General features: G+C 41.0%; 1 protein-coding gene across 3 annotated transcripts in view; it reads left to right on the forward strand.

The window, feature by feature from the left end:
- The first annotated feature begins 7152 nt into the window (after positions 1 to 7152).
- The window catches only part of baalcb (BAALC binder of MAP3K1 and KLF4 b), a 23899-nt gene continuing 7434 nt past the window's right edge, over positions 7153 to 23617 (forward strand). The window contains exons 1-5 of one of the 3 annotated variants that reach the window (XM_061886084.1): positions 7153 to 7230; positions 8547 to 8591; positions 15774 to 15858; positions 15925 to 16145; positions 20051 to 20250. In XM_061886084.1, coding sequence (XP_061742068.1) covers positions 15965 to 16145; positions 20051 to 20250 — 381 coding nt within the window. In that variant the 5' untranslated portion in view covers positions 7153 to 7230; positions 8547 to 8591; positions 15774 to 15858; positions 15925 to 15964. The remainder of the gene's footprint in view (positions 7231 to 8546; positions 8592 to 15773; positions 15859 to 15924; positions 16146 to 20050; positions 20251 to 23617) is intronic. The other 2 variants (XM_061886086.1, XM_061886087.1) reach the window with 2 other exon arrangements.

Raw genomic sequence — 23617 nt, forward strand, 5'->3', positions numbered from 1 at the left:
TTTTTCATTTACCAGCTGAGACTTTGAAATGTTTTCTTTAATAAATGTTTTTACCTGCAAATAGCAAAACCAACTGAATTGGGACAAATTGAATTTGATTCGCAATTGCTCAAATGACACAAGACTGTCCTCGACATAAATGTCTTTTATGCATTTAATTCCATTTGAGTACCAGTCCAAAAATGTTTTATCTGTTATCGATGGAATAAATGCATGATTGTGATATATTGGTGAATACATAGTTACATTGGAAATATTCAATTGTTTTTTAATTTGAGAAAGAATTTTGATAGAATTTCGTACTACGACACTATGACTTATTGATTTAATTGAAGAGACTGGTTTAGTAAAAAGTAACGATAGCAATGATGTATAAGGTTTCACTAATGACTGCAGTTCCAATTTCAGCCATAAGGGAGCAGAATTAAGAGATTCATTATTTGGGGACCCCATCTTCCAATAGGTCAATGCGTTCAGATTTGATGCCCAATAATAATTTTTGAACATTGGAAGACCCAGTCCCCCTTCCTCTGTAGATCTAAATAAGTGCTTTTTGGATATTCTGCGTTTTTTACATCCCCACACTGTATATAATTTTACATCTATATCCTTTCTCTTATTTCCAAATAACATAAAGTTAGTTTTATTTAGGTTTAATGATAATTTATTAGCATCAACCCATTTTTTTAGTTTACACATCTCCATGGTGACGGTCCTCAGGAGCTGCTGCAAGTCCACATCAGAACAGAGTACATTGGTGTCATCCGCAAATAACACATATTTAAGGTTTTCAGTTACTTTACAAATATCATTTATATACATGATGAACATCTTGTATATAAGAATATTGTATTACTGTTAAGCAAACTATGAATAATAAAACACGCCAAAACATGTGTCCTTTATCATAGCTACACGTATGTCCAAAAAAACATAAAAATCAGTGGTATTCAGTGAGGTAAAATGAATTAAATGCACTGACAGTTCATTGCTCCTTCCAAATGAATTGCACTGACTGGAGCGGATCACCACTCCAAGATGGCGGCCCCGCCCCGCGTCTCCTCAGCGCCAGTAGGCATTAGGGCTCGATGCTGTGTCTACTTATAAGATGTCTATGGTTATAGCGTTAGTGAGTTTACAGCCTCAATGATTTAACTACACAGCAACTAAAAGTGACGTTACTTAGCCAATAAACGTTAGCTTACATTAAAACTAACTGTTCTGCAAGTTCAAATGTCAAACGAAGTTGGAAGTTGTTGCGTGTCCGTCTGAAACCTTTGAACAGCATGTTTTGCATACTGCAAAGTCTTTTGTGTTGACCACCTTGTAATTTTTAAACCCAAACTAAATTATTTTAGGTATCATTTTGTGGGGCTTCACGGGGGCAGAGGGGTTACTGCGTCTGCCTCACAATACGAAGGTCCTGCAGTCCTGGGTTCAAATCCAGGCTCGGGATCTTTCTGTGTGGAGATTGCATGTTCTCCCCGTGAACGCGTGGGTTCCCTCCGGGTACTCCGGCTTCCTCCCACTTCCAAAGACATGCACCTGGGGATAGGTTGATTGGCAACACTAAATTGGCCCTAGTGTGTGAATGTGAGTGTGAATGTTGTCTGTCTGTCTGTGTTGGTCATCCTGCGATGAGGTGGCGAATTGTCCAAGGTGTACCCCGCCTTCCGCCCGATTGTAGCTGAGATAGGCGCCAGCGCCCCCCGTGACCCCGTAAGGGAGAAAGCGGTAGAAAATGGATGGATGGATCATTTTGTGCTCACTGGCGCGTTGTTTGAAAGCTCTTATTCGTTGGCTTTCCTCCAATTTGATTGCTTGAATGCTGAAAGATGAAAAAAACGTGGATCTAATTTGATTGGATGTTGAACTGACAGGCAGCACACACACACTGACAGACACACGTACACAATAAAAGATTGGAGCGCTCCTGAATGACCTTTTAATCTTTGAGTTTTGGGGAAAGTAACAAGTCCTGTCAAGTCACAAGGCTCAAGTCCAAGTGTATAGTCACAAGTCATTGATGTTAAAGTCTAAGTCGAGTTGCAAGTTTCTTTACATTTTGTCAAGTCGATTCTAAAGTCATCAAATTCATGACTCAAATCTGACTCGAGTCCAAATCATGTGACTCGAGTCACGCCTCTGGGATTAAAGGATGCAAGTTGGCATTATATTATTGCAGCTGCAGTAGCACGTTAACAAAGAAGATTTCTTAATATATTAAAATAAATGGGAAATTATAAGGTAAAAATACAAAACCCATCCATCCATCCATCCATCATCTTCCGCTTATCCGAGGTCGGGTCGCGGGGGGAACAGCCTAAGCAGGGAAACCCAGACTTCCCTCTCCCCAGCCACTTCGTCTAGCTCTTCCCGGGGGATCCCGAGGCGTTCCCAGGCCAGCCGGGAGACAACGTGTTCTGGGTCTTCCCCGTGGCCTCCTACCGGTTGGACGTGCCCTGAACACCTCCCTAGGGAGGCGTTCGGGTGACATCCTGACCAGATGCCCGAACCACCTCATCTGGCTCCTCTCGATGTGGAGGAGCAGCGGCTTTACTTTGAGTTCCTCCCGGATGGCAGAGCTTCTCACCCTATCTCTAAGGAAGAGCCCCGCCACCCGGCGGAGGAAACTCATTTCGGCCGCTTGTACCCGTGATCTTATCCTTTCGGTCATGACCCAAAGCTCATGACCATAGGTGAGGATGGGAACGTAGATCGACCGGTAAATTGAGAGCTTTGCCTTCCGGCTCAGCTCCTTCTTCACCACAACAGATCGGTACAACGTCCGCATTACTGAAGACGCCGCACCGATCCGCCTGTCGATCTCACGATCCACTCTTCCCTCACTCGTGAACAAGACTTCTAGGTACTTGAACTCCTCCACTTGGGGCAGGGTCTCCTCCCCAACCCGGAGATGGCATTCCACCCTTTTCCGGGCGAGAACCCTGGACTCGGACTTGGAGGTGCTGATTCTCATTCCAGTCGCTTCACACTCGGCTGCGAACCGATCCAGCGAGAGCTGAAGATCCCGGTCAGATGAAGCCATCAGGACCACATCATCTGCAAAAAGCAGAGACCTAATCCTGCGGTCACCAAACCGGAACCCCTCAACGCCTTGACTGCGCCTAGAAATTCTGTCCATAAAAGTCATGAACAATTTGAGGAATGCTCATCAAACACTTATTTGGAACATCCCACAGGTGAACAGGCTAATTTAGAAAAGGTGGGTGCCATGATTGGATATAAAACCAGCTTCCATGAAATGCTCAGTCATTCACACACAAGGATGGGGCGAGGGTCACCACTTTGTGAATAAATGCGTGAGCAAATTGTTGAACAGTTTAAGAAGAAAATATCTCAACGAGCTATTGCAAGGAATTTAGGTATTTCACCATTTACGGTCCGTAATATCAAAATGTTCAGAGAATATGGAGAAATCACTGCACGTAAGGGATGATATCACGGACCTTGGATCCCTCCGGCGGTACTGCATCAAAAAGCGACATCAGTGTTCCTGGGCTTAGGAACACTTCAGAAAACCACTGTCAGTTACTACAGTTCATAGCTACATCTGTAAGAGCAAGTTAAATCTCTCCTATGCAAAGCCAAAGCCATTTATCAACAACACCCAGAAACGCTGCCGGCTTCGCTCGGCCCAAGCTCATCTAATATGGACTGATGCATAATGGAAAAGTGTTCTGTGTGCTGACGAGTCCACATATCAAATTGTTTTTGCAAACTGTGGACGTTGTGTCCTCCAAATTATTATAGGCGCAAAGTTCAAAAGCCAGCATCTGTGATGGTATGGGGGTGTTTTAGTGCCCAATGCATGGGTAACTTACACTTCTATGAAGGCACCATTAATGCTGAAAGGTACATACAGGTTTTGGAGCAACATATGTTGCCATCCAAGCAACGTTATCATGGACGCCCCTGCTTATTTCAGTAAGACAACGCCAAGCCACGTGTTACAACAGCGTGGCTCTATAGTAAAAGAGTGCGGGTACTAAACTGGCCTGTCTCCCATTGAAAATGTGTGGCGCATAATGAAACCTAAAATACCACAGCGGAGACCCCGGACTGTTAAACAACTTAAGCTGTACATCAAGCAAGAATGGGAAAGAATTCCACCTGAAAAGTTTCAAAAGTTGGTCTCCTCAGTTCCCAAACTTTTACTGAGTGTTGTTAAAAGGAGAGGCCATGTAACACAGTTATAAAAATGCCCCGTGCCAACTTTTTTGCAATGTGTTGCTGCCATTAAATTCTAAGTTTATGATTATTTCCAAAAAAAATAATTTCTCAGTAATGGCCTGGTCGAGGGCGGAGGGCCGTTTTTTATTATCAATTTACATTATGCATGCAGGTAATAACCTGTGATTAGTCATGATTAATCAAAATGCATATGCATTTGATTATCCGATTATTATTTTTTTGTATAACTTGCTTTAACACAAATAAAGGTGACAAGCAGATACAAACCCCGTTTCCATATGAGTTTGGAAATTGTGTTAGATGTAAATATAAAAGGAATACAATGATTTGCAAATCCTTTTCAAGCCATATTCAGTTGAACATGCTACAAAGACAACATATTTGAAGTTGGGAAAGGGGGCAGTAAATACTGATAAAGTTGAGGAATGCTCATCAAACACTTATTCGAAACATCCCACAAGTGTGCAGGCTAATTGGGAACAGGTGGGTGCCATGATTGGTTATAAAAACAGCTTTCCAAAAAATCTTTAGTCTTTCACAAGAAAGGATGGGGCGAGGTACACCCCTTTGTCCACAACTGTGTGAGCAAATAGTCAAAAAGTTTAAGAACAACGTTTCTCAAAGTGCAATTGTAAGAAATTTAGGGATTTCAACATCTACGGTCCATAATATCAACAAAAGGTCCAGAAAATCTGGATAAATCACTCCACGTAAGCGGCATGTCCGGAAACCAACATTGAATGACCGAGACCTTCGATCCCACAGACAGCACCGACATCAATCTCTAAAGGATATCACCACATGGGCTCAGGAACACTTCAGAAAACTACTGTCACTAAACACAGTTTGTCGCTACATCTGTAAGTGCAAGTTAAAGCTCTACTATGCAAAGCGAAAGCCATTTATCAACAACATCCAGAAACGCCGCCGGCTTCTCTGGGCCCGAGATCATCTAAGATGGACTGATGCAAAGTGGAAAAGTGTTCTGTGGTCTGACGAGTCCACATTTCAAATTGTTTTTGGAAATATTCGACATCGTGTCATCCGGACCAAAGGGGAAGCAAACCATCCAGACTGTTATCGAAGCAAAGTTCAAAAGCCCACATCTGTGATGGTATGGGGGTGCATTAGTGGCAAAGGCATGGGTAACTTACATATCTGTGAAGGCACCATTAATGCTGAAAGGTACATACAGGTTTTGGAACAACATATACTGCCATCCAAGCGCCGTCTTTTTCATGGATGCTCTGCTTATTTCAGCAATACAATTCCAAGCCACATTCAGCACGTGTTACAACAGCGTGGCTTCGTAGTAAAAGAGTGCGGGTATCTTTCTGGCCCGCCTGCAGTCCAGAACGGTCTCTCATTGAAAATGTGTGATGCATTATGAAGCGTAAAATACGACAGCGGAGACCTAGGACTGTTGAACGACTGAAGCTCTACATAAAACAAGAATGGGAAAGAATTCCACTTTCAAAGCTTCAACAATTACTTTCCTCAGTTCCCAAACGTTTATTGAGTGTTGTTAAAAGAAAAGGTGATGTAACACAGTGGTGAACATGCCCTTTCCCAACTAATTTGGCACGTGTTGCAGCCATGAAATTCTATGTTAATTATTACTTGCAAAAAAAATAAAGTTTATTAGTTTGAACATCAGATATCTTGTCTTTGTAGTGCAGTCAATTGAAAATGGGTTGAAAGGATTTGCAAATCATTGTATTCCGTTTATATTTACATCTAACACAATTTCCCAACTCATATGGAAACGGGGTTGGTATTTAAATATTTGTTTTTATCTCACAAATTTGCAATACCGTGTATCATAATATAAGTGGCATGATCAGATAATATTGAATATAATTTATTTATTGTCTTGTACTGTATAGTACACGCAATGTTTCTTTTAGTCGACTGTACTACATCCCTGAGACCTGTTTTTAATATTTTTGCGACCTTAACACTCAATGGTTTTTTTTTTAGTCGACTGTACTATACATCCCTGAGACCTGTTTTTAATATTTTTATAACTTTTTAATGGGAGGGTCAAAATATGAAAAGATGCATGAGTAATCACTACAAACTGCAATAACACAATTTTCCAATTTTCAATTGTTGCATTTATTTACAGTTGTACCCTGCCAAATTTCGCGTTAAAATACTATGGGATATTTTTAAAGTATTTTCTTGGAAAAAAAAAAAAAAGATAAAAATAAAACGTCCTATTTTAAGCATTTTCAGGCATGAAACTGGCTTAAATGAACTAAAGAGATAGCTACTAGAATAGAACAATCGAATCAAACATTGTGGACATTTATTGGCTCGGACTATCCATCCATCCATCCATCCATTTCTACCGCTTATTCCCTTTCGGGGTCACGGGGGGTGCTGGCGCCTATCTCAGCTACAATCGGGCGGAAGGCGGGGTACACCTTTTTAAATTACAAGAGTGTAAAGGCGACTAAATTCTGTTATTTGGGCTCTCTTGATGATTACAAATGTATTTAGAAGGTAATAAACAGGCTATCTATGCCCTTGTTATGAAAATAATGGATTTATCATTAATGACTCCTACTTAGCATGATAAAAGTGTACATAAACTGATTATTCAATTTTAATACAGCAACTATGGGTGCTTTTTTTGTACATTTAACCATTATAAAGATGGCAAAATACATACACTACATACATAAACACTATAGATTCCTAAAGGGGTTGGGTGACGTCATTTCCTGCTTTAAAAAAAATAAACTATTGACAAATTTGCATGTTGGCTGGAGACCAATTTGATGCACACGCAACATAAAAGCAACCCAAATCATCCCATATCCCTGCAAAAACGAAACAGATGTTTCAAAATATTTTTTTTTTTACGAAATAAATGTGTGACGAAGATGAAAAAGGGGGCGTGTCGTCTTCGGTGACAATATACGAGTGTGGCAGCAGGGGGCGCCAGACAGACGACACGGAGGAGCAGCGAGCACAGGAGGAGACAAAAACAGACAATCTCCATCATTAGTAAGCCTCTATCATCCTCATCTTCATCATTTGTTTGTTTTTCTGGATAAAAGTGGCCGTTCCCTGCCGCCATACGAAGGTTTTATGTCCATTGATGTCACGCTGTCGCGTCAACATGGCCTGCACACAAGGCACTAAAAAAGACGCTCAGTGATACCTCTGCGTGGAATTTGTGTCGGTGCATTGGGACACTCCGTGGTTTTTTTGTCTATTTGCATCCTACTTATTGCTCTCGCTAATATTTGGCCCCATTCATATCCCAACCAGCAAAATATTAGAAACAGATGCACTGCACGTGTAATAATACTGTATTAGTATTTAGCAGTGAGCATTATTACATTTTTTTCAAGCCATTAAAGCGGTCTTTTTCATAGCATAGACCAGTGGTTTTCAACCTTTTTTGAGCCAAGACACATTTTTTGCGTTGAAAAAATCCGGAGGCAGACTACCTGCAGAAATCAATAAAAAAAAAAGGAACTCGGTTGACAGTAAAAAGTCCATCCATCCATCTATGTTCTACCGCTTAATATTTGGATATGACTTTAAACCAGTGGTTCTCAACCTTTTTTCAGTGATGTACCCCCTGTGAACATTTTTTCAAATCAAGTACCCCCTAATCAAAGCCAATAATTTTTGGTTGAAAAAAAAGAGATAAAGAAGTAAAATACAGCACTATGTCATCAGTTTATGATTTATTAAATTGTATAACAGTGCAAAATATTGCTAATTTGTAGTGGTCTTTCTTGAACTATTTGGAAAAAAGAGATATCAAAATAACTAAAAACTTGTTGAAAAATAAACAAGTGATTCAAATATAAACACAGATTTCTACACATAGAAGTAATCATCAACTTAAAGTGCCCTCTTTGGGGATTGTAATAGAGATCCATCTGGATTCATGAACTTCATTCTAAACATTTCTTCACAAAAAAAGAAATCTTTAACATCAATATTTATGGAACATGTCCACAAAAATGTAGCTGTCAACACTAAATATTGCATTGTTGTATTTTTTTCACAGTTTATGAACTTACATTTATATTTTGTTGAAGTATTATTCAATAAATATATTTATAAAGTATTTTTGAATTGATGCTATTTTTGGAATATTTTTTAAAAATCTCACGTACCCCTTGGCATACCTTCAAGTACCCCCAGGGGTACGCGTACCCCCATTTGAGAACCACTGCTTTAAACCATAACCAACCATGCATCACTATAGCTCTTCTCTCAAAGTAGGTGTACTGTCACCACCTGTGACTTAATTTGAGTTTTTTTTTTTGCTGTTTTCCTGTTGGGATCTCGCATGGCTGCAGTTGTGTGTCCCCGATGATGCAAGAATCCAGGAGAGTTGAGTGAAGGTAAGAAAATAATTTAATACTCATAAGAAACGGCTTCACGGTGGCAGAGGGGTTAGTGCGTCTGCCTCACAATACGAAGGTCCTGCAGTCCTGCGTTCAAATCCAGGCTCGGGATCTTTCTGTGTGGAGTTTGCATGTTCTCCCCGTGAATGCGTGGGTTCCCTCCGGGTACTCCGGCTTCCTCCCACCTCCAAAGACATGCACCTGGGGATAGGTTGATTGGCAACACTAAATTGGCCCTAGTGTGTGAATGTGAGTGTGAATGTTGTCTGTCTATCTGTGTTGGCCCTGCGATGAGGTGGCGACTTGTCCAGGCTGTACCCGGCCTTCCGCCCGATTGTAGCTGAGATATGCGCCCGCGACCCCGAAAGGGAATAAGCGGTAGAAAATGGATGGATGGATGGATTTGTTATTGTTTTTTTTTGCTGTTTTTCTCTTTTTTGGGTGGCATCGTTGGACTCATAAGAAACAGAAATAAACATGAAGCAGTCTTGCATAGTAAATTCTCCAACATAGATTTTATCATAAACATAAATAGACACTAGTGTGATTGACAGCAGGTGTGAACCGCTGCCAATCAACGAAAACAGAAAAACAACAGTGCTCCGTGAATAAAACAGGAAATACAACAAAATAAGAGCACTGAACAGGAAGTAAATACAAAAACACGAAAAACTAACAGAAATGAAGTGAGAGATTGTCACATTTCCTATGTGTACTGTTTTAGTTCTTGTCTTGCACTCCTATTTTGGTGTCTTCTTCTCTTTTTTTTTGGTATTTTCCTGTAGCAGTTTTATGTCTTCCTTTGAGCGATATTTCCCGCATCTACTTTGTTTTAGCAATCAAGAATAGTTCAGTTGTTTTCATCCTTCTTTGTGGGGACATTGTTGATTGTCATGTCATGTTCGGATCTACATTGCGGACGCCGTCTTTGCTCCACAGTAAGTTTTTGCTGTCGTCCAGCATTCTGTTTTTGTTTACTTTATAGCCAGTTCAGTTTTAGTTTCGTTCTGCATAGCCTTCCCTAAACTTCAAAGCCTTTTCTTACGGGCACTCACCTTTTGTTTGTTTTTGGTTTAAGCATTAGATTCACGCAGCCTCCGGCTGTTTTCAACATCTACAAAGCAATTAGCTACCTGCTTCCACCTACTGGTATTGAAGAGTATTACACGGTTACTCTGCCAAGCTCTAGACAGCACAGACACTCAACAACAACACATCAATTGCAGACTATAATTACTGGCTTGCAAAAGTGAATTGAAGTGAATTATATTTATATAGCGCTTTTCTCTAGTGACTCAAAGCGCTTTACATAGTGAAACCTTATATCCAAGCTACATTTAAACCAGTGTGGGTGGCACTGGGAGCAGGTGGGTAAAGTGTCTTGCTCAAGGACACAACGGCATTGACTAGGATGGCGGAAGCGGGAATCGAACCTGCAACCCTCAAGTTGCTGGCATGGCCACTCTACCAACCGAGCTAAACCGCCCCTATTTTTAACCTAAATAGGTGAAATTAGATAAGCTCCCACGGCACACCAGATTGGATCTCAAGACACACTAGTGTGGTTGAAAAAACTGGCATAGACGACATATTTTAGGATTAAAAAATATTTTTCTATTTTCTATTTGTTTATTTTTTTCTTAATTATTATTCATTATCTGGTTATATTATTTTATTTATTATTATTATTTGTATCGTATGTTTTTATTGAATAATTTGTTGAAATTATTATTACTTTGGTTTGATTTGTTATTGGTGTGTGAATGTGAGTGTGAATGTTGTCTGTCTATCTGTGTTGGCCCTGCGATGAGGTGGCGACTTGTCCAGGGTGTACCCCGCCTTCCGCCCGATTGTAGCTGAGATAGGCGCCAGCGCCCCCCGCGACCCCGAAAGGGAATAAGCGGTAGAAAATGGATGGATGGATGGATTTGTTATTGGTTTTTTTTGCTGTTTTTCTCTTTTTTGGGTGGCATCGTTGGGATATAAACAAAAAAATGTTTGGGACATTTAGGGCAGAAAATAGATGTGTGATGTATGCAAATATGATGTAATGGATCGGAATATCTGATGCTGGATGTCAATAAAAATTTAATAATAAAAAAAAGACAAATCAGCAGTTAAGGGTGCTTAAAAAAACACAGATCACTGCTCCTACCCTATCTTAAAAAGTATATATTTTTTTTTTCTCACAACCAAAATTTTCCCATTGATTTGATTTTAGCTGCCACGTTAATCCTGACATAAAGTAATACAATCCCTAATACTTCATATTGCTGCTTCAGTATATCTTGGAATAAAAAAGATGAAAAACGTACGGATGTTCTTTGCATAATGGCCCTAAATTAAGCATTCGTAAGCATAATAAAGGTTAATCCATCCATCCATTTTCTACCGCTTATCCCCTTTTGGGGTCACGGGGGGCGTTGGCGCCTATCTCAGCTGCAATCGGGCGGAAGGCAGGGTACACCCTGGACAAGTCGCCACCTCATCGCAGGGCCAACACAGATAGACAGACAACATTCACACTCACATTCACACACTAGGGCCAATTTAGTGTTGCCAATCAACCTATCCCCAGGTGCATGTCTTTGGAAGTGGGAGGAAGCCGGAGTACCCGGAGGGAACCCACGCATTCACGGGGAGAACATGCAAACTCCACACAGAAAGATCCCGAGCCTGGATTTGAACCCAGGACTGCAGGACCTTCGTATTGTGAGGCAGACGCACTAACCCCTCTGCCACCGTGAAGCCCTAATAAAGGTTAAATGAACTAAAAATGTCAATAGTATGGTTGTATTGGCCACTAAATCAGGCCAAAGCAATGAGAGTGACTTAAGTATCGTGGCCACCTTTTGGCTCATCCTTCGGCAGCGTTACTACAAAACAAAAAACCAGTGAAGTTGGCACGTTGTGTAAATCGTAAATACAAACAGAATGCAATGATTTGCAAATCATTTTCAACTTATATTCATTTGAATGGACTGCAAAGACAAGATACTAATTGTTCAAACTGAGAAACATATTTTTTTTGCAAATAATCATTAACTTAGAATTTAATGGCAGCAACACATTGCAAAAAAGTTGGCACAGGGACATTTTTACCACTGTGTTACATGGCCTTTTCTTTTAACAAGACTCAGTAAATGTTTGGAACCATTTTTTTAAGCTTTTTAGGTGGAATTCTTACCCATTGTTTTTTGATGTACAGCTTAAGTTGTTCATCATTGCTTCATAATGCGCCAAACATTTTCAATTGGAGACAGGTCTGGACTACGTGTAGGCCAGTCTAATACCCGCATTCTTTTACTACGAAGCCACGCTGTTGTACCACGTGCTTTGGCATTGTCTTGCTGAAATAAGCAGGGGCGTCCATGAAACCTGTATGTACTTTTCAGCATTAATGGTGCCTTCACAGATGTGTAAGTTACCCATGCCTTGGACACTAATACACCCCCATATTATCCAAGATCCTGGCGCCTATAGCAGTCCGAATGGTTCTTTTCCTCTTTGGTTCGGAGGACACGATGTCCACAGTTTCCAAAAACAATTTGAAATGTGTACTCGCCAGACCACAGAACACTTTTTCACTTTGCATCAATCCATCTTAGATGAGATCGGGCCCAGCAAAGCCGGTGGCGTTTCTGGGTGTTGTTGATAAATGCTTTCGCGTTGCATAGTTTAACACATACTGTTAAAGATTAGCGACAAACTGTAGTTACGGACAGTGGTTTTCTGAAGTGTTCCTGAGCCCACGTGGTGATATCCTTTACACACTGATGTCGGTTTTTGATGCAGTACTGCCTGAGGATTCGAAGGTCACAGGCATTGCCGCTTACGTGCAGTGATTTCTCCAGATTCTCTGAACCTTTTGATGATATTACGGACCCGAGATGATAAAATCCTTAAATTCTTTGCAATAGCTCGTTAAGAAATGTTCTCCTTAAACTGTTGGACAATTTGTTCACGCATTTGTTCACAAAGTGGTGACCATCGCCCCATCCTTGTTTGTGAATGACTGAGCATTTCTTGGAAGCTGCTTTTATACCCAATCATGGCGCCCACCTGTTCCCAATTAGCCTGTTCACTATTGGGATGTTCCAAATAAGTGTTTGATGAGCATTCTTCAACTTTCTCAGTCTTTTTGCCACTTATGCCAGATTTTTTTAAACATATTGCAGGAATCAAATTCCAAATGAGCTAATATTGGCAAAAAAAAATTAAAAATACCAGTTGGACCATTAAAGGCCTACTGAAACCCACTACTACCCACCACGCAGTCTGATAGTTTATATATCAATGATGAAATATTAACATTGCAACACATGCCAATACGGCCTTTTTAGTTTACTAAATTGTAGTTTTAAATTTCCCGCAAGTTTCTTGTTGAAAACGTGGCGGAAAGATGATGCGTGCGCGTGACGTCACGAACTGTCAGGAAATATTAGCGCAGCACCGAACACGGCTAAAAGTCGTCTGTGTTCATCGCGTAATTACACAGTATTCTGGACATCTGTGTTGCTGAATCTTTTGCAATTTGTTCATTTAATAATGGAGACTATAAAGAACAATGCTGTTGGTGGAAAGCGGTGGATTGCAGCTGTCTTTAGCACCGAGACACAGCCGGTGTTTCTTTGTTTGTTGTGAAAGCAGAGCGGTCAAGCGAACATGTTTTCTCTACGTCAACCAGCATGTTTTTGGATGGGAAAATTGTGATATATATCTTACCGGAAACATCATTGGATTATTTGTCGTCCTGCAGCAGCTGTCAAAAAAGGCAGCTGTGAGCTTGGCTCCTCGGCTTCTCTCTGAGACACTGCGTGTTCACCGCAGCCATCCGAACTTGAGGTATGTCTTTGCAATTGTTACGCCGGTTCGGCATTGTGATGCCGGGTTCGATTCCCTCGAGGATGCGTCAAGTGAACACAGCAAAGGTAAGATATACACAATTTATTTAAATAACAAAAAGAGCTATATAACAAAAATGCTGGAGCTAGTAGAATAAAACAAACAAAGGACGCTAGCATAAAAGCTAGGATATACAAAAATTAGAACTAAACTGGCACATAGGCACATTAAAGAGTAAAACAAAACATATAGCATGAGAGCTGGAATAAACAAATGGCTGAGCGTGAAAAGCTAGCGAGAATATACATACGATGACAAGAGTGCAGGCGTAACTCGTTGCGTGAAAGCAAATTATGAACCCAGGCTGAACAAACAAAAGAGGACGGCTTATAAAATGACGGTGATTATCTGTAGCAGGTGTGCGGGGCGTGAGCAGCAGGTGAACTGATGAGTAACCATGGTAATGACTAAACAGGAAGTATGAGGGTAGAACGACGGAGTGAATAAAAATGCAACAAACTATAATATGGGAAGATCGGAGTACGGATCTTAACAGCAATCTTTACAAGCTCACTAAAACACTATTAGAACAATAATCAGATAAGGGATCTTCCAGAATTATCCTAGTAAAGGTGTCTAATTACATCTGAAATGCTCACACTGCCGTCGCCCGGAGCTTTTTTTTTTTTTTTTTTCTAGTCCTTCACTATCAATATCCTAATTCACAAATCTTTCATCCTCGCTCGAATTAATGGGGAAATTGTTGCTTTCTCGGTCCGAATTGCTCCCAATATTAACGATGTGAATATGAGTGGAGCCCTGCGACTCGTGACGTCAGACGCACATACTTCCGGTACAGGCAAGGCTTTTTTATTAGCAACCAAAAGTTGCGAACGTTATCGTCGATGTTCTCTACTAAATCCTGTCAGCAAAAATATGGCAATATGGCGAAATGATCAAGTATGACACATAGAATGGACCTGTTATTGCCGTTTAAATAGGAAAATCTCATTTCCGTAGGCCTTTAATATATCTTGTCTTTGCAGTCTATTCAATTGAATATTGGTTGAAAAGGATTTGCAAATCATTGTATTCTGTTTTTATATACCATTTACACAAAGTACCAACTTCAGTTGTTTTGGGTTTAGTATGTTGGATTAAAGGAGGGTAAATGTGACCATAGGGTGATTGTTCATGTTTAAAAGGGTCTCATAAGGTTTAAATTGTATTGTAAAAAGTTTGTAGAGGGTTTTATAATGCGGTTTTGATTAATTAATAATTCCTACTTTGTGAAGATTTCCAATAAATGAGGGATTCGTATCGGCCTTCTTTTATTTCTACATGATTTTGACCAAGGGCCACCTTTTTCTCATCTACAGCATGCCACAAAATGTATGTTTGTGTGTTTTACCTTTCTTTAGATTTATAAATGAAGTGTATCATTTGCAAACATACTGACCTTTAAAAGTATTTAAAAAATACAAATAGAAAAAAAAAATCAAGTATAAAATGTCTTTTCCCATGTGTATTTTTGGAAACTTATTTACCGTAGTTTAAAGGGTCAAAAAAATAAACATAAAATACGAATTGAAAAAATATTGAAGTGCAAAAACCAAATTAATTTTTGTTTTGAATCATAAACTGGAGGACAAATAATGTATGCATGTTCTCCTTTTTTTTAAATGTATACATTTAGTTTAACAAACAAACTGACCTTTTAAAGGTTTTTAAAAAAAATACAAAAAAAAAAAAAAATCAAGTACAAATGTCTTTGCGTGTTTTTCCCATGTGTATTTTTGGAAACGTATTTACCGTAGTTTAAAGGGTCAAAAAAATAAACATAAAATACGAATTGAAAAAATATTGAAGTGCAAAAACCAAATAAATTTTTGTTTTAAATCATAAACTGGAGGACAAATAATGTATGCATGTTCTCCTTTTTTTAAATGTATACATTTAGTTTAACAAACAAACTGACCTTTTAAAGGTTTTAAAAAAATATACAAATAAAAAAAAAATCAAGTACAAATGTCTTTGCTTGTGTATTTTTTTGTTCTTATTCATTTATAAATTAAGTGTATTTTTGCAACCTTTCTTTTAAAGGGGTTGAAAAAAATATAAATACTTTTTTATGTATGCATTTATGGATTTTTTTCCCCCAGTATATTTTTCATCGGCCTTTAAAGTGTTGAAAAAAAATTATATTGAAGGCAAATGTATTTTTTAAACAACTGACTTTTGACTTAAAAGGGAAAAAACATTTAATACAGACTGATACTTTTACAGCGTTTTTTATGAATTGCTTTTATGAATGGGTTTTTATTCTCCTCCCAGGGTGTGTCCACCATGCAAACAAGAAAAGCATGATGGGGAACTCTCATCCCGAAGGCTAGCGGAGTCTTATGAAGACACCTCGTGAGTAAGTATTGAAACATTTGGAGTCACGTATCGGGTCTCCAGCTGACTAAAGGTAACGTGTGAAAAGATTAGACGGCGAGAAAAAGATCGGTAAAGCTCCTTAAGACATGGGCTGTGGCGGGAGCAGGACCGACGCTCTGGAGCCTCGATACCTGGAGAGCTGGACCAAAGAGACGGAGTCCACGTGGCTGACCAGCACTGACACCGACATCCCGCTGTCGTCCATCCAGAGCATCCCGTCGGAGAACTCTGAGGCCTGCTTCGCCTCTGAGAAGACCATCAGCCCAGGTAAGATCTTTGGTGTCCTTAACTGGGAAACACATACTAGAAGGTGTTAGGAGATGCTGTCCTAAACTATTATGTCCTATGTAACTTCTTTTTTGGTAATGTTTTGTATCAGGGAGTAGTTAATACAGCAGGGATCAATCAATCAATCAATGTTTACTTATATAGCCCTAAATCACTAGTGTCTCAAAGGGCTGCACAAACCACTACGACATCCTCGGTAGGCCCACATAAGGGCAAGGAAAACTCACACCCAGTGGGACGTCGGTGACAATGATGACTATGAGAACCTTGGAGAGGAGGAAAGCAATGGATGTCGAGCGGGTCTAACATGATACTGTGAGAGTTCAATCCATAATGGATCCAACACAGTCGCGAGAGTCCAGTCCAAAGCGGATCCAACCCAGCAGCGAGAGACCCGTTCACAGCGGAGCCAGCAGGAAACCATCCCAAGCGGAGGCGGATCAGCAGCGCAGAGATGTCCCCAGCCGATACACAGGCGAGCAGTACATGGCCACCGGATCGGACCGGACCCCCTCCACAAGGGAGAGTGGGACATAGAAGAAAAAGAAAAGAAACGGCAGATCAACTGGTCTAAAAAGGGAGTCTATTTAAAAGCTAGAGTATACAAATGAGTTTTATGGTGAGACTTAAATGCTTCTACTGAGGTGGCATCTCGAACTGTTACCGGGAGGGCATTCCAGAGTACTGGAGCCCGAAATGAAAAAGCTCTATAGCCCGCAGACTTTTTTTGGGCTTTGGGAATCACTAATAAGCCGGAGTCTTTTGAACGCAGATTTCTTGCCGGGACATATGGTACAATACAATCGGCAAGATAGGATGGAGCTAGACCGTGTAGTATTCTATACGTAAGTAGTAAAACCTTAAAGTCACATCTTAAGTGCACAGGAAGCCAGTGCAGGTGAGCCAGTACAGGCGTAATGTGATCAAACTTTCTTGTTCTTGTCAAAAGTCTAGCAGCCGCATTTTGTACCAACTGTAATCTTTTAATATTATACCATGAATTTCTTTAAGTGGACCCCAACTTAAACAAGTTGAAAAATTTATTGGGGTGTTACCATTTAGTGGTCAATTGTACGGAATATGTACTGTACTGTGCAATCTACTAATAAAAGTTTCCATCAATCAATCAATCAATTCAACTATGTTGTTTTCGGGGCCACAATTTTACAAAACCCCAAACCAGTGAAGTTAGCACGTTGTGTAAATGCTAAATAAAAACAGAATACAATGATTTGTAAATCCTTTTCAACTTGTATTCTATTGAATAGACTGCAAAGACAAGATATTTATTGTTCAAACTGAGAAACACTTTTAGTTAGAATTGAGTGGCAACAACACATTGCAAAAAAGTTGGCACAGGGCCATTTTTTACAACTGGCTTTTCCTTTTAACAACACTCAGTAAACGTTTGGGAACCGAGGAGACCAATTTTTGAAGCTTTTCAGGTGGAATTATTTCCCATTCTTGCTTGATGTACAGCTTAAGATGTTCAACAGTCCGGGGTCTCCGTTGTGGTATTTTAGGCTTCATAATGCCCCACGCATTTTCAATGGGAGACAGGTCTGGACTATGGACAGGCCGGTCTAGTACACACATTCTTTTACTATGAAACCACGCTGTTATAACATGTGGCTTGGTCTTGCTGAAATAAGCAGGGGCGTCCATGAAAAAGACGTTGCTTGGATGGCAACATATGTTGCTCCAAAACCTGTATGTACCTTTCAGCATTAATGGTGCCTTTACAGATGTATAAGTTACCAATGCCTTGGGCACTAATGCACCCCCATACCACAGTGACGTGCTGTCAGGGGAGGCAAATGAGGCAGTGCCTCACCTTCCACCAAGTGGCTTAACCATAAGATGTTCCAAAACGAAGTAATAAAAAAACTAAGTTTTAATATTTCTCTTTTGGTTTATGCTTTCTTTATGATTTTGGTGAGGTTCCTGTATATTTTGATCAATTTCATGGTCAAAATCGCGGAAATTCCATGTTTCCCGACCCATGTTACAGCATTTTTCTCCAAATCGGAGCGGTATGTGGGGCGGTATAGCTCGGTTGGTAGAATGACCGTGCCAGCAACTTGAGGGTTGCAGGTTCGATTCCCGCTTCCGCCATCCTAGTCACTGCCGTTGTGTCCTTGGGCAAGACACTTTACCCACCTGCTCCCAGTGCCACCCACGCTGGTTTGAATGTAACTTAGATATTGGGTTTCACTATGTAAAGCGCTTTGAGTCACTAGAGAAAAGCGCTATATAAATATAATTCAATTCACTTCAATTAAAAAAACTGTACTTTTTTTTTTTTACTGTAATTAACTGTGGTGCCACTTTGGCATTTACAGTAATACACTGAAAAATTGATTTGAGGTTAAAAAAATATATAAAATGAAAGAAAACTGGCAGCTCAGGTGCCCCAAAAATTTCGGTAAAATTACAAAAATGTTTATTTATTTGTTTATTTATAGGCTTCACGGTGGAAGAGGGGTTAGTGCGTCTGCCTCACAATACGAAGTTCCTGCAGTCCTGGGTTCAAATCCAGGCTCGGGATCTTTCTGTGTGGAGTTTGCATGTTCTCCCCGTGAATGCGTGGGTTCCCTCCGGGTACTCCGGCTTCCTCCCACTTCCAAAGACATGCACCTGGGGATAGGTTGATTGGCAACACTAAAAATTGGCCCTAGTGTGTGAATGTGAGTGTGAATGTTGTCTGTCTATCTGTGTTGGCCCTGCGATGAAGTGGCGACTTGTCCAGGGTGTACCCCGCCTTCCGCCCGATTGTAGCTGAGATTGGCGCCACCCCAAAAAGGGAATAAGCGGTAGGAAATGGATGGATGGATGTTTATTTATAATAAAAAAACAAATGTAGATTTTACACTAAAATTCTGGCAACTGAGTTGCCTTCTTTCACCATAAAAACAGCAGTACTTTTTTCTATTTACAGTAAAATACACTACATTTTAAGGTGAAATGATTGCAACGTCCCATATATTTTTGAAATTTTAGTTAAAAAAAAAATCTACCAATAAAATGCATTAAAAAAATTGTGTAGTAATAGTATTCACTGTGGCCCTGCGATGAGGTGGCGACTTGTCCAGGGTGTACCCCGCCTTCCGCCCGATTGTAGCTGAGATAGGCGCCAGCGCCCCCCGCGACCCCGAAAAGGGAATAAGCGGTAGGAAATGGATGGATGGATGTTTATTTATAATTTTTAAAAAAAATCTAGATTTTACACTAAAATTCTGGCAACTGAGTTGCCTTCTTTCACCATAAAAACAGCAGTACTTTTTTCCATTTACAGTAAAATACACTACATTTTAAGGTAAAATGATTGCAACGTCCCATATATTTTTGAAATTTTAGTTAAAAAAAAAATCTACCAATAAAATGCATAAAAAAATTGTGTAGTAATAGTATTCACTGTGGCCCTGCGATGAGGCGGCGACTTATCCAGGGTGTACCCCGCCTTCCGCCCGATTGTAGCTGAGATAGGCGCCAGCGCCCCCCGCGACCCCGAAAAGGGAATAAGCGGTAGACAATGGATGGATGGATGGATAGTATTCACTGTTAGAAGTAAACATAACTGCGATGTGGCCCTCAATGAAAACCACCTTGACACCTCTGTACTAAACTCATCCAAGCGAGCACCTTCTGCAAGGACCAGAATAGGGCCTTCCCTGAATTCTCCAAGATGTCGTCTGTTCGGCCATGTCTCTGTCCTGCATTGTGTGGGCGCTTGCTTTGAAGCTCTAAGGAGATGAATGACTAAACACGGCATAATAGGCTGCTACATCAAAAAGTAGGATCTGGCTCTCATGGCAACACATGATCAGTCTTTCGTGTAATCAGGCAGCGTCCTACATACTGGAATAATAACACTTTCCTCACAGTTCCAGAGTTTTTCGAAGATGGCCTGCCGCCTCCCGCACAGGCGTACCTTAAAGTCTGCTCGGCCGCGTCGGAGGCCAGCCTCAGCGACGTGAAGCCCGGAAGCCCTTCCAAGATGCTGGCCTCTCCGGCCCAGGAGGCGGTGCTGGCATCCCCCGGGACCACGGTGCAACGCAGAGGTGTCATGCACACTGAAGAGATTGTAAGTGCTGACACAAAACATAACTCGGTTTTTGTACGCCCCACATCCATCCATCCATTTTCTACCGCTTATTCCCTTTTGGGATCGCGGGGGGCGCTGGCGCCTATCTCAGCTACAATCGGGCGGAAGGCGGGGTACACCCTGGACAAGTCGCCACCTCATCGCAGGGCCAACACAGATAGACAGACAACATTCACACTCACATTCACACACTAGGGCCAATTTAGTGTTGCCAATCAACCTATCCCCAGGTGCATGTTTTTGGAAGTGGGAGGAAGCCGGAGTACCCGGAGAGAACCCACGCATTCACGGGGAGAACATGCAAACTCCACACAGCCCCACATTTCAATGAAAATGTTTGCCAACATTTTATATACGGTCAAACATTGTGAGCAGCACGCAAGTCTTTTTAAGCCACATATTTGAAGCTCAGCCGTGTTGGTACGTGGCGGTAAAACAAAAAGGTGGTACTTGCAAAAGCCCAGTATTTTTAAGTTGGTACTGCACAGTCAGGGGTGGGTATTGTTCACATTTAAACCCATACGGTACCAATTTTACAAGTATAAAGGTATATATATATATATATACAAACCCCGTTTCCATATGAGTTGGGAAATTGTGTTAGATGTAAATATAAACGGAATACAATGATTTGCAAATCCTTTTCAACCCATATTCAGTTGAATGCACTACAAAGACAACATATTTGACGTTCAAACTCATAAACTTTATTTTTTTTTTGCAAATAATAATTAACTTAGAATTTCATGGCTGCAACACAGGCCAAAGTAGTTGGGAAAGGGCATGTTCACCACTGTGTTACATCACCTTTTCTTTTAACAACACTCAATAAACGTTTGAGAACTGAGGAAACTAATTGTTGAAGCTTTGAAAGTGGAATTTTTTCCCATTCTTGTTTAATGTAGAGCTTTAGTCGTTCAACTGCTGTCGTATTTTACGCTTCATAATGCGCCACACATTTTTGATGGGAGACAGGTCTGGACTGCAGGCAGGCCAGGAAAGTACCCGCACTCTTTTACTACGAAACCACGCTGTTGTAACACGTGGCTTGGCATTGTCTTGCTGAAATAAGCAGGGGCGTCCATGATAACGTTGCTTGCATGACAACATATGTTGCTCCAAAACCTGTATGGACCATTCAGCATTAATGGTGCATTCACAGATGTGTAAGTTACCCATGCCTTGGGCACTAATGCACAGATCCTGGCTTTTGAACTTCGCGCCTATAACAATCCGGATGGTTATTTTCCTCTTTGTTCCGGAGGACACCACGTCCACGGTTTCCAAATATAATTTGAAATGTGGACTCGTCAGACCACAGAACACCTTTCCACTTTGCATCAGTCCATCTTAGATGAGCTCGGGCCCAGCGAAGCCAGCGGCGTTCCTTGGTGTTGATAAATGAGTTTTGCTTTCCATAGCAGAGTTTTAACTTGCTCCTACAGATGTAACAACCAACTATCGTTATTGACAGTGTTTTTATGAAGTGTTCCTGACCCCATGTGGTGATATCCTTTACACACTGATGTCTGTTTTTGATGTAGTACCGCCTGAGGGATCAACGGTCCATAATATCATCGCTTACGTGCAGTGATTTCTCCAGATTTGTCAGGCTTGCCCCTGACAGTTTGTCTATGTTTTAGTTTTTCCTCTGCATTTGTCTGTTTCCTGTGTTTAGTATTTCCTGTCTTTTAGTTCCTGTCAAGTGCTCTTAATTTGCCAGCTTCCTGTCTTGTTCCCTGAGTGCTGTGTTCCTCCTCAGTGTGTTTTGTATTTCCTGTCTAGTGCTTTTATTTTGACAGCTTCCTGTCTTGTTCCCTGAGTGCTGTGTTCCCCTTCAGCTGCGGCTGACTGGCATATGGCCACACCTGTTGCCAATCAGCCGGCTCCTATTTGTACCTCCTTTGTCTTGTGTCAGTGGCTGGATCATTGTATTGTCTTGTCGATGTCACGTCTAGTCGCTCTTGTGATGTGTTATCACTCCTGTCGTGTCGTACCGTGTCTTTGCAGCGTAGCGGTAAGCTATATTCAGTTGATGTTTGTAGCTTACTGTATTTTGTTCCCTGCTTCCGTTTTATTTTTCATTATACAAGTACGACTTCTGTTTGCCTGTTCGCTACCCGCTAGCTTCCACGCTAAGATCCTGTTTGTTATTTTCTAGCTCCCAGGCTAGCTCCTTTTGTTTGATTATCCGCCTCGTGCGCGCTTTGTGTTTGTACCGTTTTGGTTTTGTCTTAGTATTTAAATCATGTTTTCACATTCCATGCCTGCCTCCATCTCTGCATCTTGGGGTTCGTCACCAAATAACCATGACAAGATTCTCTGAACCTTTTGATTATTTTATGGACCGTAGATGGTAAAATCCCTAAATTCCTTGCAGTAGCTCGTTGAAAAATGTTGTTCTAAAACTGTTCGACAATTTGCTTACAGATTGGTGACCCTCGTCCCATCCTTGTTTGTGAATTACTTAGCATTTCATGGAAGCTGGTTTTATACCCAATCATGGCGCCCACCTGTTCCCAATTAGCCTGTTCACCTGTGGGATGTTCCAAATGAGTGTTTGATGAGTATTTCTCAACTTTATCAGTATTTATTGCCACCTTTCCCAACTTCTTTGTCAAGTGTTGTTGGCATCAAATTCTAAAGTTAATGATTATTAGCAAAAAAAAAAGGTTGTACAACTGTCGCCAAGTGATTAGATTTGGGCATGGAGATTGTTTCTACAAACATTTGTGAAAGAATGGGCCGCACTCAGTGATTTCCAGCGTGAAACTTTTATAGGATGCCACCTGTGCAACAAGTCCAGTCGTGAAATGTCCTCGCTCCTAAATATTCCAAAGTCAGCTGTCGGCTTTATTATAAGAAAATGGGAGAGTTTCAGAACAACAGCAACTCAGCCAAGAAGCGGTAGGCCATGTAAATTAACAGAGGGGTCAGCGGATGCTGAAGCGCGTAGTGCAAAGAGGTCGCCGACTTTCAGCACAATCAGTCGCTACAGAGCTCTAAACTTCCTGTGACCTTCCAATTAGCCCACGTACAGTACGCAGAGAGCTTCATGGAATGGGTTTCCATGGCTGAGCAGCTGCATCTAAGCCATCAAAGCGTCGGATGCAGTGGTGTTAAGCACGTCGCCACTAGACTCTAGGGCAGTGGAGACGTCTTCCATCTGGCAATCTGATGGACGAGTTTGGGTTTGGAGGTTGCCAAGATGACTGTACATTTAGGACTGCATTGTGCCGAGTGTGGAATTTGGTGGAGAAGGAATTATGGTGTGGGTTATTTTTCACTCCTCTCTGAGCTTCCACCTTATCGTGGTAGAGGAATTTGCGTGTCCCAATGGTCCTAG

Source organism: Nerophis ophidion, linkage group LG24 (assembly GCF_033978795.1).
Source record: "Nerophis ophidion isolate RoL-2023_Sa linkage group LG24, RoL_Noph_v1.0, whole genome shotgun sequence".
NCBI classification, from domain to species: Eukaryota; Metazoa; Chordata; class Actinopteri; order Syngnathiformes; family Syngnathidae; genus Nerophis; species Nerophis ophidion.